The 20,292-nt window shown below is 35.8% G+C and overlaps 1 protein-coding gene across 1 annotated transcript in view; it reads left to right on the top strand.

Annotated features, from left to right (window-relative positions):
- The window catches only part of CCDC138 (coiled-coil domain containing 138), a 28,418-nt gene extending 15,867 nt beyond the window's left edge, over positions 1-12,551 (top strand). Inside the window, exons 10-11 of the mRNA XM_058851796.1 lie at positions 11,158-11,296; positions 12,395-12,551. Coding sequence (XP_058707779.1) covers positions 11,158-11,296; positions 12,395-12,551 — 296 coding nt within the window. The remainder of the gene's footprint in view (positions 1-11,157; positions 11,297-12,394) is intronic.
- Positions 12,552-20,292: the final 7,741 nt, after the last annotated feature.

Raw genomic sequence — 20,292 nt, 5'->3', positions numbered from 1 at the left:
TTTTGATCTTTGAACCTGATGAGTGATCTATGGAGGATGGCATCTTTCTTGCTTCTCACTGAGGAAAAGGGTAAGACATCTATTCCTGCTCATTTAATAGGGAAGAAAGATTTCAGTACCACAGCTTTTGAAGGTTTCCTTACTTTAGTTAAGGAAAAGCTACCAGGCCATGGTATTTGGTTTTTAGTCCCATCTCTAAGCTATGACCTTTCTGAAGACAGATCTTAAACCAAAATCTTCTCTGATAGAATTGTCATAGAAAGTACATTTAGTATCTTGTTAAATGCTGAATGGCTTGGTGATAAATTTCTACATATGCAGAGTGCTCTGACTGCCTTTGAAATTTTGAGAGCAAAACACATTAACTGCTACATACTAATGTTTCAGTTTAGTCAAAAGGCATATAATGTATTTATTGCTTAACAAAGTTCTTACCATTTCCCATTAAAATTACTATTAAAATGAATGTTTGGTAATTAAAGTAATAGATACTTCTAATCATCCAGATTGTTATACTATGAAACAGTGGCTTCCAGGGCATCTTCATACCCCAATGCTCCTTCCCTAAGACTACAAATTTCTTTTCTCAGCAGATCTTGTTTCCTAGGACAGTAGTTGCAGCACACTGTTCAAGAGAATTCCTGGATACCAGACTTGAAACATTTTCTGGAAACAATCTAGTAATAAGTAGCATGACCTCATCAAGAAAACTTGTTCTGTGGGTGTTGAAGAACATCACATCATTGGTATTAAATCACCTTGTAGTTGAATACTTGTCATATGCAATCTTGTTCAATAGTGTTCTTCCTTCTCACACAGCTCACTGTTTTTTTTTAACTTGTGAATAATTTAAAAGGGTTTCAAGTGATGTAGTGAGCTTATATTCACCTATCAAAAATACCATTGTTAACTGCAGTCTGGTTCATGCCTGATTTGAAATCTGTTGGCAGAGAGCTCCCTGCCTCAGTTTCACATTTTGCACTTTAATACAAAGACGTCATATGTCTTAAATTTCTTCTGCAGTGATATCTGACTGCTGTCAGGTAAATTAGTAGATTTCCCTTTCTCAACCTTAAGTTCATTCAATGAAATCAGAACTTACCTGCTCACTGGACATTACAGAACACTGGCATTTGCTTCAAATAAAACTTAAATGTACTTCATCTTCAAGCTTATTTCTGTTTTTCAGAGACTATATTTTTATATTAGTGTGTACTTACAAATGAAAATGAAAGCACATTTAAAAAGAATCTCAAAATTATACTCTCAAGTTTATTTTAAGTTATGGCACATTCTGGTAGGGCTTAAGTGTGATTTCTTATCCATATTGACACAACTGAAGAATTTTAAAAACTGCGAAGCGAGCTGTATTTACACATTCACTGAACTTTACTTTTAATTTAATTTTTTTTTTTTTTTTGGAAGAAAGTATTATGGTCATGGATAACTAGATCTGTGTCCAGATGTGTCTCGTATGGAAGTTAATGAAGCCAGTGAAGATAAAAGGATTTTCTCCATAGTGAGAAGCTGTGCTTATTTACATGTAAACTGAAGTCTTCTTATGTTGCTATCTATAGGACCCTCCTCTTTTCCTTTTTGCTGGAATGCTTCCATGACTGATGATAGGAATTCTACAATGTGCACTGTTCTGTGGGTACTTCCAGAAAGTCAGTGGTCAGAATTTGCTAAGAAAACTCAAACTTGTGCATTCTTAGCATTTTGAGACTTTATAGACTCAAGCAGTGAAGGCATGGGGTAAAAAATGCCCATATGCTTAAACAGATTAAAATTTAACATTTTCCAGCATATTATCTTTACTGGTAACTTTGCAGGATTGAAGCTTTTTGAGTGAGTTTATTCTGCAGTACTGAAAGGATAAAAATGTCAAGTTTGTGAATACTATATTAAGGTAGGATTTCCCTCACCTGTGTGAAAAGCAGCTGTGAAATTGTCCTGAGGACTTGTGTTTTGAAGCTATAGTGATAGAGATTATTTACAGTTTATGTGGCATGAACATTGAAATACAGACCATTTAAAAGGAAATCCTTCTGTTATCCTGTTTTACCTTTGTAATTTTTATTCATTCTTTTGAAAATAGTGGATAATTGTGTTGGATTAATAGATGTTTTAGTTTAATATTTTAATCACAGATAAGGATCTGTAACTCTGTTAAATGCAGCCTAGCTAATGTTAGGACCCACCTATGTGTGCTGAAAGCAAGAAAGTAGACCAAAACTTTGCACACATTTTTGTTAATTAATTTAAAATTTAGTTTGAATACTTTGATTTTGATGAAATTCATTTAGTATGAAGTACCTCTCTCTAGTAACAAATAACACCTGTATAATTATTTTCTCCATCTTCTAGTAACAGTCATATAATGCTTAGCCATTCTGAATTTTGGACCCCTTCTCATCCACTCCAAAGGAATAAATAGAAGGAACCATTAAATATAAAGTTATATAGAGCCAAGTATCCATTTTGGAAGTAAAGCTTCACTGGTTTTTTTTAGAGTAATAATGTTATTCTTCAACAGCATATGATTTTGAAAGTAGATGTGAATGCTAACTTTTAAAAAGTATTTGATGTTAAAAAAAGTTGTTTATAAAAAGAATTGTTTATATCAATATTTGGGTATACACATCCCCTTTCCATTCAAGTTATGCAGTCTTTAGAACATTAAAATTTATTCAAGTAAGATCTTGCTTGCTCTTATTTACTAAACTTGCATGTTTTTAATAAAAAGTTTACAGTTTTATAGTTTTCCATAAAATTATTTAAGTAGCTTTACATTTTAGTATCTTACATTTTGGTTTGTATTTGACTAGCAGAACTACTGTACTTTTTAGCCAGCTTTTTTTCCGAGCAATGTCATAATTAAAATTCCATAAAGAAAGGCTTTCCTTGGAAGTGGAAAAGAAAAATTGTGTAGTTTGAGTAACACCTATGCATTGTCAGAGCTCAGCCTTTATATACCTTTTAACTTGTAGTCTTACATTACAGAACTATAGGTGATGCCAAGTGATGTTTACTTATGTTAAGGTTTTCTTAGAGTTTGTTACTGTGTTTGGAACAAAGCCTCTTCAGGTGTGCTTTGAGAGAGCTGTGATTCCTTCTGTGGATCTGGTATTTCATTGGGCCTTTTCTGGCTTCTTGAACAAAGTAACGCATACTCGTGTACTACTTCAGTTTAAAATGCTACCTAGGTTATTTGTAAAATGTTTTTTTCTCTCTGTCAGGCCTCATTAGAATCAGTCTTTAATGGTTAAACCATGTTGATTACTCACAGACAAACTGACAAAAAGCAAAAGCTTTCATCCTCTGATGATCAAATCCATCCTTTGATCCACTGATAATCAGTGATTTTCCAGGAAAAATGTATCTTGATTCTTAGTATATCAGCTTTATGCTTCTGCTATTCTAGCAAGTCAGATAATTCTGATTTCCATTTCTTTTTTACCTGCTGCTAAGTAGGCAGTTCCAGCATGAAATTACATTAGACTATTCCTACCTTTATGCCATGGCCATTAATTAGTATACCAGATAAGCACAATTGCAAAAATCAGTGTTTAAAACTGAAGCTCATTTTTAGTGAATTTCTTACACAACACACCTTCCAGCCGTTCTACTAACCCCCATTTTCTACAATGTCATGTGTTGCTTTCTCAAATGATATTGAAGTCTAGATTAGTTATAACTGTTGTAGCATCTTTTTGCCAAACAAAAATATCTGACTATTCTACCTCAACAACTGTAGTTCCTATACACATACTTAGAGGTAAACCTACAGTACATTTTATTCTCTTTTTTATTTCTCTGCTTTAGTTCCTGAAAGTATCTTTAGATTTTTACTGAAGGGCACATATGTTCAGTTTTCTGGTTTTTTGGTCCAAATCCAACAAATACATTGCATTGACTATTCTCACTTTGCAAAGTGCTGCTTCCTAACTTGTTTTTCACCAGTTTGGGGTTTTTTTACTTGTTTTTTTTACCCACTAGCGTACTCTTGCACACATTGAGCAGCCAATTTTTACAGGAGAATGTTGTGGGAAACAGTGTCAAAGGTTTTACTAAAGTCCAGGTAAACAATATCCACAGTCTTTTCCTCATCCACCAAGCAGGTTGCTTTGCTGTAGATAGGCATGAGGTTGGTCAAGCAGGACCTGCCTTTCATAAACCCATATTTGTGCTGGTTGGGCCTGATTCCTGTGCATGTGGTGACACTCAGAATGACCTGCTCCATGACCTTCCCTGGCACCAAGGCTGGGCTGACATTCTGGTCCTTCTTGTAGCTGAGTGTCACATTTGCTAGCCTCCAGGTACCCGGGACTTTCCCCATGTGATAGATTGGCATTTAAGAAAACAAACAGAAACACTAAGGAAGTTAAAACCATTGGAGGCTGATGGGAGTTTGTCTCCTAGCCAACAGCTGGCCATTTCTAAGAATTGACAGCAGTTTTAACCATTGAAAAGTGAGATCAACCTGTGAACACCACCTTAAGATCTAAGCCTGGGAATTTCTTTGTCTCTTTGTTCCCTGGCTGTGAAAAGTAACAGAACTTTAGCTGGCTTCCCATCCCTTGCCCACCAGCCCATGCAGCCCCGTGGGGCAGGGGCTGGACTGAGCCTGCCGTGGCTCCCAGCCGGGAGATGGGGCCTGTGGGGCTTTGCCCCGGGCTCTGGCCGGGCCAGGCCGCTCCCTGGCTCGGCTGCAGGTTTTGCTGTGACTGAATTCACCAGAGACTGTCGAGTAAAGAAAGGAAAAAAGCTCTTGACCTGCAGCAGGCTGGGACAGTGACCACACTCCAGAGTAGCCCTGAAGAATCTTCCATCGCAGACAGCTCCAGCCGCTGCTCCGGCAGAGATCACAGAACCATCTACAAAGCCTGGGCAAGATTTTAACTCTTTCATTACCCAGATGAGACTTGCAGATTAATCCTTTTCTCCAGAGAAAGAAAAAGAGAGTAATGAACATGTAAAGAGACTTTATAAACTCTCAGAGACAGTAAAGAATTAAGCTTCAGAAAAGGTAGAGAATAAAGAGATGCTTTATAAGCTGAAATATTTTTCTGTTAAAGCTATGGAGATGGACAATAATGTTCTGGAAAAACTCCTTTAATTCATGACAGAGTATACGGGGAGGAGTGTTCAAAGTTTGGATTTTGAGCAAAAGGTGGAGTAATTATGATGCAGTGAGGTGCTGGAACAGAGAGGGGAGAAGTAATAGTTGAAGATTTGGGGCCGTTGTAGAGGCAAAGAGAAAACTTCTGTTTTCCAGGAAAGCTCACAGAGACAAATGAAGAGGACTTTTGCCTTTGGATTATTCATCCTTAAAAATGACATCCCTAGACTTATTGACCCATACACACCTCAGAGTGATGTGAAATGGGAGGAGTGAACTGATGACAGATTTCCGGGCAGCTGGCATCAGAGAAATAGAAAGCTATAACAGAAATAGTTTTCTTGTGCGGAACTCCATAGATTAGCAGAAGAAGACTTCTGTTTCTCTACAAAGACTGATGAAAAGACTCTAGCAGGAATTGGGACTGTTTTAAACACCAAAGTTCCAAACTTTTTTGTCTCTATGTTGTCATATGAACAAGGGAGTGGTTAAGTAGTGGGGGATAAGTGGCTTTTCTGGAGGTTTATTCTGGTGTTTTTATTCTTGTAGTTTTGTTAATAAACTTTCTTTATTCCTTTTAAGTTTTAAGCCTGTTTTGCTCTTGTTCTAATCCACATCTCACAGCAAGAAATAAGTAAGTTTTCTAGGTTTTTTTTAGTTACTGCTTTAAAACCACGACATTTATTTGGTGCATTGCCCGGGAAAATGAAATTAGCAAATCTAAACCACTACACCCCATTAACCGGAACTGCTGAAAAATGATGGAATGTGGCTTGATGAACATTTCCCACTGGCTTCCTTGATAACCTTTGGTGGATCCCATCTGGAAAACAACTGGTCTTGTTGTTAAGGACTGAGGCAGTGAAAGCATTAAGTAGTCTTTTCCTCATCCTTTGTCACTGTGTTTCCACTTAAGGTCCGGTAAAGGATGGTGATACTCCTTAGCTCTGCTTTTGTTATTAGTGTATCCATAGAAATATTTTTATTGTCTGTCACACCAATAGCCAGACTGAGTTCTACTTGGGCTTTGGCCCTTGTGATTTTCTCTCTCCATAACTCCACAACACCCTTGCAGTCCTCCTGAGCTGCCTGCCACTTCTTCCAAAGGCCATAAACTTTATTTCTTTCTTTGAGTTCTAGCCAAACTTCTTTGTTTAGCCAGACCAGTCTGCTTTCCCACCACTTTGTCTTTTGGCATATGGGGACAGCCTGCTCCTGTGCCTTAAGATTTCTTTCTTGAAGACTGTCCAGCCTTCCTGGATTTTCTGGACTCCTTTGCCCCTCAGGACTGCCTCCCAAGGGACTGTCTCCACCAGTCTCCTGAGCAGGTTGAGGACTGGCCCACTGGAAGTCCCAGTTAGTAGTGCTGCAGGCCTCCTTCCTTCTCCAAGAATAAAAAGCTCTTATCGTTTTGTGATCTCTGTGTGCAAGACAGCCTCCAACCATCACATCACCATCAAGTCCTTCTCTGTTCACAAACAGCAGAACCAGTGCAAGTGGGGAGACTTCCCTAGTTGGTTCCCTCACCATCTGTGTCAGGTAGTTCTCTTCCACACAGTCCAGGAGCCTCCTGGACTGTTTCCTCTCTACTGTGTTGTATTTCCAGCAGGCATCAGGTAATTTGAAGTCCCCTATGAGAACAATAAGGAATTATGAGTCATCTCACTGATTTTTGTGGACTGATTTAGTTCATCTGCCTTTGCATCCTGGTTGGGTGGCCTATAACAGACTCCATCAGGATGTCTGCCTTGGCCTTTCCCCTGATTTGTAGCCCCAAACACTCAACCCTGTCATCACCCTCATCGAGATCTAGACAGTCAAAAAGCACCTTAAAATACAGGGGTGTCCCAATTTTTTTCTGGATGTAATCTCCAGTTGCCCTATGAGAATGCTATTGGTTTCCTATGAATCCTGTCCCGTATCTGTTTGAATGTTTTGCACACCCTAGGAAACTGAACAGCACTTCAGATCATACTGAGGTCAACGCATAGTGGGTGACCAGCTGAAATTGCCACTTGGGCTCTGTGAACTCAGCATCACCCATGCAGGCACCTACACTGTGCTTTGCCCACTGAACAGTCCTGGCTACTTGATTACGGGAGAAAATGGTAATTCAGCAAATGGTTCAAATCTTGTAAGCGACTCTTAGAGGCAGTTGGCTATGAGCAAGTGATATTGCTGTTTCCTTTGAGGTGTTTCTGCTGTGGTGCACAGTTAACTTTTGCGCTCAGTAACTTTTCCACACTAGCACTGCTGCACCATTCACTTGAATTTCTGATATGTGCTCTCCTTTCTCCCAGCAGATCTTCTCTCAATTAGAAAATTAGCCAAAACTGTAATAATTTGTTAAAACATGAACCTTGAGTTGTCATTTTATTCTCTGAAGTGACATAGCTTTAGGTATTAAACAGAATTTTCTGGGTAACTCCAGCTGGTGAGATTTTATACTGTGTGTAACTGATTACTTTGAGGGTAAATTTCAGATGAATTCTGTCAACAATGATAAATTGCTTATTGTTTGTTGCAGTCTACCAATCAAGCTAAGGTAATACAGCTACAGCATGCTCCAATTTTTTAAGGATACCACTGGAGGCTTTTGCAGATTATTTTAAATTATGACCAAGTCCTGTCAGGATAAATTCCAATTATTTTTTTCTAAATTAGTTAAATTAAAGCAAAATCTATGCAGAATCTAAGCCACCAGAATATTTAAATATGTGAATTTTGTGTTCTTGTAGTTAATCAGCTAGAGATACATTTAAATTATATATTTGTTTTCTTCATTTTCTGATTACTTAGAATATAATCTTAAAAAACTTGTCTGAATTGAATATATAAAGTTTACGGAAATACCATTTAAATGTGTGCTTTTTTCAGTTGGGTTTCTCATTATTAACTTTGCAAACTTTTAGACATTATTATCACTTTAGCTATTCTGTTTTATAGGAAAAATGCTCTGTCTTAAAGGTAATGTTGTCTTTTACATTAATTTGTAAACTTCAAAGTCAGAACATTCTTACAGCGTGTGTGCGTATATTGTTTTTTTAATGTTATATGTTTAAGGAGCCAGTAAGAGCAGGGCAGCAAAGAAATACTCAGGTCAGCTAAATATGGTATTTGTTTACCCTTCAGAAAATAAATTAAAATAATTTTATGGCTATTTAAGGATATTTATAGGAATAAATTGTAGGATTGCCCCGTTTCAGCAGTCTTTGTTACCTTCAGATCTCTCATGAATCAGAGGTCAGTCAGAAGTCATGCTAAATGAGTTTTTTAAAGCCATTTGTTGTCTTAACAGGCAATAGAAAGCCTTTCTTCTCAGTTTGCTTCTTGATTGTCCATGTTCTCACGCATTTACTTGTTCATTTCTTCCTTTTCTGATAAGCATCTTTGGTAAGTATGAGATAATGTTTCAAGTTTTTGTTGTTAAAACACGTTTCATCAGTGGTGCAGTGCAGGTTGATAGGACTGACCATTTCTGTTTCTTCGCAATGGACAGTCATTTGTGGGAACTAGCAAATTTCAGAATTTCTATGAATTTGTAACCCTGTAGAATTACAAAAAAGTTACAGACTATGTAATTTGTAGTCCTAGATTTTTATTGCTTTAGAGAAGGTTCTCTCTTCCTGCTATTGTACAGAAATTTTACTTTGAACACTTTTCAGTGGTAGAAATATTTGGTCAGGAAGCACTCTTAAGATGGTAGATGGCGTTCATTGAGCTTTGCTTATTTGCTGTTTCTGTTCATAGCTTTGTCACCACTTCTCATGGATTTTAACAACTTAGACTCACTAGGGCATTACAGCATCATAACAGAAGTGAAATTTTGGTCAATTATTTTTCCAGGTTTAGAATTGTGCTGTAGGTATAACCTCAGAGTACTGTCACAGAGAGCAGTGGGTCAATAAAGAGCACTGAGTCTTGAGTGTATGTCAGTCACGTGTCACTAAATGTAGCACATGTAACTGATCTAAGGATTTTCTGTTTGCTGTGATTGACAGATAGCCGAGTTTTTTTTTATATGACAATTTCTGAAAAATAACACCTTCTGCAGACAAAGTACAGAAATACTGAAAAAAATATTAAAAGTGGTTTGCCTTGAAAGACCATAAGCTAAAATAAAATGAGACATTGTATCTTTGCTAATCTTTTTTTCACTGATTACTGCTTTCTTTTCTACTTTTATTCTGGTTTTATATTTATTACTGTTACAAGTTAGAGACAGTTAAATTGTAACTGGAAGTAGTACTAAAATTGAGAGGACAACGTGCATAAAACCATAGGTGTACTGAACATGGTAGAAAGAATGCAAGAAACACGGAAGTGATGAAAGCAGAAAAGCTGATTATTTTATAGTAATTTATTTCCTTCATAATGCATATATCTTTGAATAATTGTTGTTTTGCATTGCTTTGGGTAAAGAACAGAGGATACTTCAGCTATGCAAGCAACAAAACATCTGCCTGCCTTTTCCAAACTTTATAGAACGTCAGTTGTTGTTGCTTTTTGTTACTGCAAGGTTGGCCTCTTGCTACCAAACTCTGTTACTATCCTGCGTCTGTGTGATTTCCATCCACACATTCCAACATACGTATGTTGTGGATCCTGCCTCTTGAATCCAGCATTTTAAATCAATTTCCCAAAACACCTCTGCTGAAAAGAGAGGAAAGATTACTTGTAGCCATGGTTTCTGTGATAAAGGCATTTGCTGTTTCTCAGTCTCTTCATCTGAGGGCATAAACCAGCAAAGGTTCACAAGCCTTATGAGCTCCCTGTATATCAGGGACATGGCACTTGATCATTTGTTGGGATAACTGGGTCCTTACTAAATATTCAGAATAAATGTCCAGCTCAGAAAATCAGTTATCTAGGATCTGGGGCTGACTTTAAATGCCAAGTTGATTTCTTTTTTAAGCCCTATTTCAAGCAGTTTTCTGTAGCATTTCTTCAGATTTTTTTAGTCAGTAAACCTTCTGAAATAAATGAAAACCTTGAATTTACTCCAAGGCTACTTGTTATATTTAATAAATTGTATGTCCTTAGAACAAGGAAAGGGAAAATTTTGACCAAAACATACATCCAGCCCTCTTTGTACTGATAAAAACATCTTGATGTCCTATTTATAAATTACAGTATTCAGGATATGACTTTTTCTTAATGTCTTGTTTGTTGGTTTTTGCTGTAATTTGCATATTGCAGTTTTTTATTAAGTGGAACACATTAAATACTTTAACATTATGCAATTAAAGTATTTTCCTAGCATGTGTATTCTGGTAATGCAAATGCCCTGTGGTATATGAAAGTCTGTTAAGGAAAAACGAATTGTTACTTCTTTTCTTTATGTTTTTGCTATAAATAAATCTCTGATATCAGAACCAAGAATTAGATAACCAGGGAACAGATTTAATCTTATTTTGAATAAGGATAGAAGGACATGTTTTCAGTGTGACATAAAAACTCATCTGCTATTTTAAGGGTGGGCCTTTTATATTTAATTGTTGTACAGATCTTACTTTCACCTCTTAATTATTTTGTTTCCTCTCTTGAAACTGAGTACAGGGACAGTATGCTGATAATGAAAGACTCTCAGGTCTCACACAATCTCTTTACATTTACTATCCCTGTCCATGTGATCTGCAGCAGTTTTGAAATATTTGTTTCTGAGTCTTTTTGCTCAGCTTAATGTTCCCCTCCCGTGGTTTAAAGAAAGAACCATGATAACTGAGCATTGCATAAATATTTTCAATGTATGAATTTTTATTTGTGTTTAAAATGGTTCTGTTTCCTGTTTTCCTTTGTTCTCATAGAATAGACACTGTTTTAAACCAAGGATCAATAGAGTCATAACTCTTAGGAACCTGCATTTTTTCCATTTCTAGTTTAGCCTGAGTTTTGCATCACATATTCAACAGAAATATTTGGTTGTTCTAATTATTGCACAAAATGAAGCATTTAAGGCCTTCTAAAGGTATCAATAGCAGTTATACTTTTCATTGCATTCTGTGATATAGTTTTTAAATTGTTTTCCTTTCCAGGTTCCTTACAGCCTTTCCTGGAAGCCTGCAGTAATGAATCCTTCTTCCAGACTTGCTCTGTATTGCTTCGAAGTTCTAAGCTAGATATTGGAGTTTTGGAAAAGCTCTGTGTTATACTGCAAAAACTCTCCAGAATAAAGTAATCCTTTTTTACTATTATTGTGTTAGCTTCTATTAGATAACCTTTATATTTTTTCTTTTCCAAAAACTCATCTCTGTTTCTCTCTCTATTCCCTCCACCATATAAAATGCTGGACTTTTAATGTTAGCAGTTAAACTGTTTCTGTCATGGAGGTTTAAGACAAGCCTCTCAGTTAGTGTATAAATCTAGTTCAATTTGCAGAGTACAAACTAGAAAAAAGCCTCACAATGTAGACCTAAAAAGGAATTAGTCCTTTTGTCTGCAGGTGACAAAAATGCTTAGAATTCTTAGAAGAGAATCCTATACTTTCAGTTTTACTCAGATACTTAGTAGTATCTGAGTAGTAAGCTCCTTTAGAAATTTAGTTTTATATTTGACTTGCATTCAAGCTTCATCAGTTTTCATTTCCTTCAAAAACTAAATTTAAGATTTTGAGCCACTTCAGCCCTTTTGGGAATGTTCATCTTTTTAAACTGTGTTCCCATTGCTTACAGATTATTGGTTTATTGTAACAAAGGTCATCATATCAATCGTAATGTGCTGCTATGCTTCACTCTTGCTCAGTGGGGTTGTTTCATTTATATAAGGGGTATCTCAACTGAGTAATTTTTTATATTGGACTTAAAGCTGTTGACAAAACTGAAGTTTTAATTTTTTATAAGGAATAAAATTGAACTCTAGAAAAAAAAGTTTTCCTATGAAATAATCTAATATAAATTATAACTGGCATTTACTAGTCAAAGTAAAATTGGCTCATAAATCCTATTTTTTAAAAATTTTTTGAAACATCTCTGAAACCTTATTTTGCCTAAGTGAAAAGCCCTGTTACAGCCTTTCCTCCAGCTTTCATTATGCTATGTGTACATATCACTTACTCCAAAATTATTATTTTTGTTAATTTTTGCCAAATTTTTCTCACTATGCATTGTTAACCTTATGCTTAGAAACATACATAGAAGAATTATATGAGATACCCAAAATAATGCACATTTTACTTAATTTAAAATATTTTTTCTGTAGCAGCTTTAGTGTTTATATGAAACCTCTTAAATTTCAATTGACAATTACAATTATTTTATCCAAAATCTTTTGCAGAAGCAATAAGAAGATGTTTGCATTGTTTGGTCTTCATCAAATGTTCCAAGAACTGCGTAGAACTATAGATCCAAATCACACCTTCCTCTGTATAAACCTCAATTCAATTCTGCTGAACTTGGAATTGCTGAGGAGTACCTGTCTTGCCCCAGTCTAAGCACAAGTCACTAGCACTAGCTTTCAATCTAGTTATTGTTCTGTATAATTTATACCAAATGCCTATGTTAGTTGAAATTTTGAGTTGTTGTTGTTTTTGGGTTTTTTTTACTGATTTGTATAAATATATTACACAGCACCTCAGTACTCTGCCATTCACTGTGTATCGTGTCAACTTTCACTTATATTTCACTCATTTATAAAAAGGAAAATGAAAAACTTTGCAATATGCTAGACAGCTTTCTTCAATATTTTCTAAGGAAGTGAAATAATGTTGCTGTTGTGAATGACTCATGCAATGTAAGCAGATCAGAAGTACCAATCTTTCCTTACAGGTATGAATCTTTTGACTCTTCAGAGAGTTTTATAAATTCTTTAATTTATTTTATGGTTGATAAGTAGCAGATAGATATCTTAGCAGATTATTTTTTGATAATCCTGCAGTTTTAATGATTAAAACCGGATTTTAATTTAACATAACTAGATGTATTGAATGAGAAATTTTGTTGGTTTGATTTCAGAATTTCTTAATAATTTGTTTGATCTTTTTCTGTAGTTAAGTAACATTTAGTATTTTATCCTGTTTTGTATAGTGCAACTTTGGATGGTAATATCTTTGCAAATGTAAATAAAGGCATTTCTTACAATACCCTGCAATAGTAATCTGTAACATAAAATTATTGTATTTTATTGCTTGTGCTGTATTTTTTATTAATTTGCAGTACAGTCTTCACAGTACCCACATTTTTTTTCTGAGTATGAATATATTTTTTGTCTGCCACGGTTCAGTGTTTAGGAGTTCTTAGAAATTGGAAAAAGGATACTTCTAAAAATTGAAATTAGTCTTCCATCACTGATTTGAACTGTGATTACTGAAAATCTATATTAGTAAAATTGACAATGCAGTTAAAGCTTAAAGATCTGCTGTATTTCAGTCTTTGACTAACACTTAATCAGTATAAAACTTCAGAGAGTTTTTATTTCTCATTTTTTGCCTTTTTTGTTTCTTTTTGGTTTGGCGTTTTTTGGTTGCTTGTTTGTGGGTTTCTTTGCTTTTTTGTTTGTTCATTTGTGGTTTTGTTTATTTTGTTTCTTGTTTATTTGTTTGCTTTTTTGGGGGGGGGGGGTGTTTACCAGAAGTCTTTGAACTGGTCTTGAAAATTGAATTTTAACTGCAAACATTTTTCTAGCAATTTGACTTAACATTTCTTACAAGCTTTTCTATGAAAAGAGTCTACACCAGATTTGGCAGCAAGTATATCTACAAGAGAGAGCAAGCACTGTGCACTCTCTGGGCAGGAAACCAATTCTAGGTAATTTTTTATAACAGTAATCACAGCTAAAAACATTTTCTGACAATCAGTTACATTTTGAAATAAGTATTTCTTCATCAGTAGTTTTGAGTTTTTGTCAAATTTACCAGCAGTGCAAAAGCCTGCATATACCTTTGGCTGGAGACAAAATCCTATTATTTAGGAAGAGTATCCAGTCCTCATGTGCTTCTCCATCTACTACCATTTAAAAATACAACAAAATCAATATCCAAACTGTAGAAAATTGTTTGCTTTCTTATATCCACAAGAATGTTGACTGCGCTTAGTTTTCAGCCTTCATTGCTGTAGTTTGTTAATCTACTAATCTTCCTTGAGATCCCAATGTAACACAATGTGGTCATCTAATAATGGCAAAGGTAATGCATTTAAAAGAGACACATAGAGTGTGGTGTAGCTTTTAATATTGGTCCCTTGTAGCTTATATACAGTGTTGTTTACACTCTGGAAAGTTGAATCACAGCTAATTTCAAGTTTTTTGAGCTAAATGTTAGGTTTCTGTTAAGATGTAAAATAAAAGGGTTTTCCAATCTGTTAAATATTAATGCACTATATTGGTGACCTAATGATTAGACTAATCATTTTGATCTTACACAAATTTTTCAAGGCCAGGTTAGACGGGGCATTGAGACATCTGGTCTAGTGAGAGGTGTCCCTGCCTTGAACATCTGCCCTTTGAGCCAGCCCAACCCAGTTGTCCACACCAGCCCTTTTCATGGCCTTGCTCAAGCATCCCCATCCTGTTACCATTCCCCTGAGTGACCTTGGCAGTCTCTGTGGGCCAGGGGGATAGAGGAAGCCAGTTGCATTCCTTCCTGTCATTTGTGCATTTGTTTTGGCTTTTGGAAATGATAGATTTCTGTCACGTTGGCCACACTTTGGGTATCTCTTTGTATTGTCTTTCCCTTGCAGATGGAATCTGGAATTTTCTGGGTGTTTTTCTGCTTTTCTGGCATTTAGATACTATGAGTATCAAAATTTCTTCTACTTTACCTTTCTTCCAGAAATCTCTCTGCAAGAAGAGACATTTGAAAAAGTTAACTGTACCTTTAGCTATTTTCTGCAACTCCTTATTCCCTAAGGAAGCATGGTGTGTGTGATCTCAGTTTTCTGGTTTCCTGCAGAGGAATATGCTATTTTAGATATGCCAAACACCTCTGTCAAGAGGTGAATTATTATCCATCCAGAGAATATAATTTTTCAACCATTTTTTGGGGAGAGAATTTGAGGGGAAGTGACAGACATATGACCACTTGCCCTTAAAAGAAAGGCAGGGACTCTCTTTCTGTGAGCTGATCAGTCAAAACACAGAGCTTCAAACTGGCTACAATCTGCTTTGTCTAGCTTGTGTGCAGATCTCCAGAAGTGATCAACTACCATCAATGGCATGAAACAAAGAAAATTGCTTGTAGTCACAACCTACTACTTTAAGGAAAGATAAAGAACACACAGGACACAATTTTGTCCTGCTGTTTTTTTTGAACAAATGTAAGAATCCTCTTGTTGAGAAGAAAGTCAACAAGAATATTGCATCTCTTCATGTTGAGACAGTTTTTGTACCGGAAAAGACTACCAAATATGAAGAAAAATAATTTCCTTTTTTTTTCTTACAAGCCTATTTACTGTAGAATTGTAATCACCCTTGCTGTTTATCAAAGGTTTCCTATTGATCAGTCTTTCAGACCTCATCTACAAAGCCTAGGTTTAGCAAATCTGTAAGAAAGATTGTTCCCTGGGCAGAAGACAGTTGTATTTGCAGAAGCTTGGCACAGCTAAATGGAGTAGGCTAACATTACCCAACCTGTACAGTTGTGCTCTCTCTTGAAGAGACTTTTGTGACTTTTACCAGCTGATAAAAGGTCTGAAAGTGGAATTTCACAGTTTTCTTCCCATCCTCCTGAGCATGACGCTTGCATCTCTTTCAAATGTTATATAGATGAATTTGATATATGTAATTGGGAAAGATTTCTTGTAGCAGATAAATTTACGTGGAAGGTGAAGGTATGCTGAAGGCAACATATTTAGAAGAACTTCTATTCATGATCAGCATCAATGTCTAAAATATATGATTTAACTTACCAGACCAGATTTAAAAGGAGCTGTAAGTAGAGCTCATAATTTAGAGCTGTTACACTGGATCCTTTAATTATATGCTGAATTTTTCATCTAAAACTTACATGGCTTTGGAGATTGATGATCTGATAAAAAGCATTTATCTTCAGGATAATGTATTTAAATGTAGTACAGAAAGTTGGAAATTTTGATCTTTGAAACAATTTGGTAATCTTCCACTTTCCAGATGGTTAAAGGGACTACAGTGGCAGAGCTGTGACCCCTTGTGTTCCTCTGAATGATGTAATGCTCACATGCTTTTAAAACTCACAGAAATTATTGTAAAATTAGTGCTGTGGAGCATTGAGATCCTGCCTTTTACACACCTCTGAAGTACAGTGATGGGCAAAGGCACCTTTATGTGTTATACTGACTCTTTGGAGTGTGTTGTGTCAAATACAACTGCTACCATCTTGTCTGTTGGGCTGGTGAAACCCTTGAATGCCATCTTCTGACTATGGTTAGGAATATCCTTGTTTATTAGACTTCTCGTTTTTTACCGAAGTTTGAAAGCAAGTGTATCTGTGACTACCTTATTACTGCTAGAAGAGAGAACTTTGAACAAAATCACTTTCTGCTTACTTGCTTGTAGGTGGTTTTTTTTTGAATGTCCCAGAGTTGAAATTACATGACATAACAAGACATTCTGATCTCTCAAGTCACAATGAGAAAATTAACTGAGGAAAAGAGATCTGAGAAGCTATATATATTCTTTCCCCAGCAACCAGTTCTCTTTGTGCCCATTACTCAAGCATATTTGGACTGGACCCAAGGATTATTTTTTGGAATATAACACATCTCTCTGATCACCAGCTTAATGGTAAGTAATTGCTCTGATAAGTGTACTCAAGCTAGGGCTGCAAATTCAGTGCCCAGGATAGTACAAACAGTAGTTGAAAGTTCAGCACAAAAACCATTCCTACTAATAAGTTTACTTTAAGATCATCCTCAGGTCCATAAAATGGCATCCTTAATACAGTTAATTATGGAGAAAAATAAGTAAAAATAATCTATCCAGCCTCAGGGGGAAAAAAATATACGTTAGAGTTTCAAACAGGAGTATAATATCCCACCCACACATCAGCTTTTTGGAAAAGTAGTAGGCTTCTGAAGAAGGTTGAAGATAACTAGTGTTGCCAGACTGGTTTTTTGCTTCAGAAGAAGCAATATTCTAGTGTGGATTCAAGAGTTATTTATATAAGAAATGCAATTAAACATAATTTCTCAATTCATGATCTTTCAAAGCCACAAAGTAGCAGTTGGATGGCTGCTTGATTTGTCCTCTTTCCCACTGAGGTGTGAGGAAATGTGAGGGGGATTTTTTTCCACAGCAGTCTTGTATACCAAGGCTAAATTTCAGAATTTCAGAAGCAGATGCTGGACTCTGCTTCCTTCCTGATTCAGTTGTCTTTTTATTAATCAGTTTTCAGCATCACCTCCTCCTGATATTTTGTTTACTTCTTTGTAGTAGATTAAATTGGAAAATAATTCCTGAATTGTCTTGCTATATTAACTTGAATCCTAATATAAGCTTGTTTTTACAGCAGCCACAATTATATATATATATATAAAATCTCTTTTTTTATTAAAGCAGATGGACAAATGAGATGCCTCTGTGTGCCCTGTGTAACAGCTAATCACTAATGTCTTCTGCAGCCGTGCATACAAAGGCTTCTTACCATTCTTCCCTAAGTATTCAGACAGTCTAGTTTCACAGAACAGTGGGAAAAAGGAATCAACATTTTTCTGTCCTTGAAGAGTAGTTGATAGTGATAAATTAATGCCTGAGGTAACACATGCTGTGCATTATAAATCATATCACAATAAATAATCAAAAGAGCTTATTTGGATGCAGGGATAGAATATATATGCAATATTATGCATCTAGAACTAGATATAGCCTGAGACAGTCCATTCTGATCCTGTTTATATTAATATATTTAGTGAAATGTGCACTGGGAAGCCTATCCCATACATAATGAGGGCGTGGGCTTTTCATTATCAAGACAAGTATAGAGCATGCTTGCAGAAGAGTGACTCCTGCATACAGGAGTATCCTGTTGTACCTCTGGGTCATTATTTTTAACAACAACTTTACTGCAACAGTAAGAATTTTTCTCATAATTACACCTTCCTTAAAACAAAGCAGGACTGCTGAACTGCCTAAAGCTTAGAGTTTGACAGGGAGAAATGGAACTGGAGTGCCTTTTCAGCTCATCCTCCAACCCATAATGCTGGGAATTTATGCACATTATTCTTTGTTAACGAATAATGTGGATATTATTAATTATCCCAAATTATAGAATACAAAGGCCACAATTCCACTCTTGTTGCTTTATACTGCAAAGCTGGCACCTACCCTTTTCATCCCAGCTTGCCTCTCTTCTTTTTATTTATCTCATCAGTCCAGGACCATCAGATACTGAACACTACCTGATCGCAACCTGAAATCCAAGAAAGTCTGCTAAGTCCAGCAAGTTTCTCTAAGGAGAAAACTGGGACAATATTGGTCAGGCTCAGAAGCTGGGATTAGGTGAGGAAAGTCTTACAAGATAGTGAGTATTTTTGTCTGAGGGCAATCCAACTTGGTGCTCTGGGTGTTTTTACAGAAGCTAGCAGTTCTTCTGGTGGTCCCACCTGTGCAGCCTAAGACTTCATGAACACAATTATCCTGTCATGAAGTGAAAGCTTCCAGTTAAGATTTCTGGTAGTGTTGTGAAGTACTGCTAATTTAGAAATGCAGAATGAAGACATACTAATGAGAGTACTGTTACCGTGACATTACTCACCAGTCTCACAGTCTGCAAAGTTCTCAGTGCACAGATAAAAACTTACAGATTCTCTGCAGAATTGCAAGGAGCTTGGCATTTTCACATTACCTTCAAGGTGAAATACCTTAACAAAATGGTTTCTGCTTCAAGTTTCCTAAGTGATGCAGAGAAACAGTATCCTACAGGAATGCACAGATTGCTCCATATATATTACCAGAATACTCCCACACCACAGGAATGTGCCTACCAGCCCTTGGCTAACCTATTTATTTACAGATTTATAAGGCAATATATGCTATTTAATCAAAGAAATGGCTAATACAACTGTGTTTGACCTCTTTCTTTTATTAGCATATTTTATGTTCATATTTTACAATATAATAAGTTATATATACAGCATTAAACAAAGTTATTACAAAGTAAGCTTTGGCAAGACCTACAGGATTCTTTTTTCGATCCCATATGTCTTTTGTATAACAATAAAAATACTGTATACTAAATAAAATAATGTTAAATAGTCTGTGTTCTCATTGGCACCATCAGTTTCAAAACCTTAACTTTTCATGGCCCAATAAACATAAAAAGAAGAAGATTCCTGTATCTTCTTTATCTTCTTTTTAACAAATATGTGATGTGTAGTTTTAAATGGCACATAAAACATAGGAAGCAGTCCACTGAATAACACTGTAGTTACACACTGGCACAAGAAAAATTGAACCTTGATGCTTTTTTTCCCCTTTCTTTCTTTCTTTCCCTTTTGTTTTTTTTATCATAGTAGCAGTAGTAAAACCTGCAAATTCATGGTCTTGAAAATCATGTTGAAGATTGCTGAGCTGTAAGCAGATTTAGAGATCTTATTGAAGCCTGTTGAAATCTGTATGAATTTGTCATTGATTTCAAGACAGCAAGAATTTCATGCCTAAATTCAACATCAATCAGCTGGTTAAATTTCTAATAAATGCAGCTTGCTGCATCATTGAAAGAAGAGTTAAAATCTTATCAAATTTGGCATATGCAGATTAACGAAGAGTGTGTTGTGAAAGAAAGGGTGGAAAAAGAATAATGAAAGGGATAGGTTTTATATTGCAGCATGTACTTCCCCTGATATACAAATCAAGTGCTGAAATGATACAAATATAGATGTTACAGGGTGATGCTAAATGTTTTGCACAATTATGGTACTATCATAGATAAAATTTTGTTACTAAGTGATAGAATAATACTAGTTAAATTTTGGGTAATGGTAAATATTTTTAATAGCATTTTGTTTAGTCATGCATTTTGAATTTAAGAAGTACTGCTTTGTAATTGATACATCTCTTAATTTAGTGATTGCACTTGGTAAAATCCATCATCACTATTTTAGCTATAAGTTAGGCAAACAGGTTTGGTAACAGACACCGACCTGTGGTCTGAATAAATTTTAGATAAATTTTAACTGTGAAAATCAGACAGTCAGAAAATCAGTTAAAAGAAAACCAAATTAGGTCAATTTTTGTACTTCACAAACTCACAATAATGCATTACC

The sequence above is a fragment of the Poecile atricapillus genome, chromosome 1 (genome assembly GCF_030490865.1).
Source record: "Poecile atricapillus isolate bPoeAtr1 chromosome 1, bPoeAtr1.hap1, whole genome shotgun sequence".
NCBI lineage: Eukaryota > Metazoa > Chordata > Aves > Passeriformes > Paridae > Poecile > Poecile atricapillus.
This window is presented reverse-complemented; position numbering and strand designations above follow the sequence as displayed.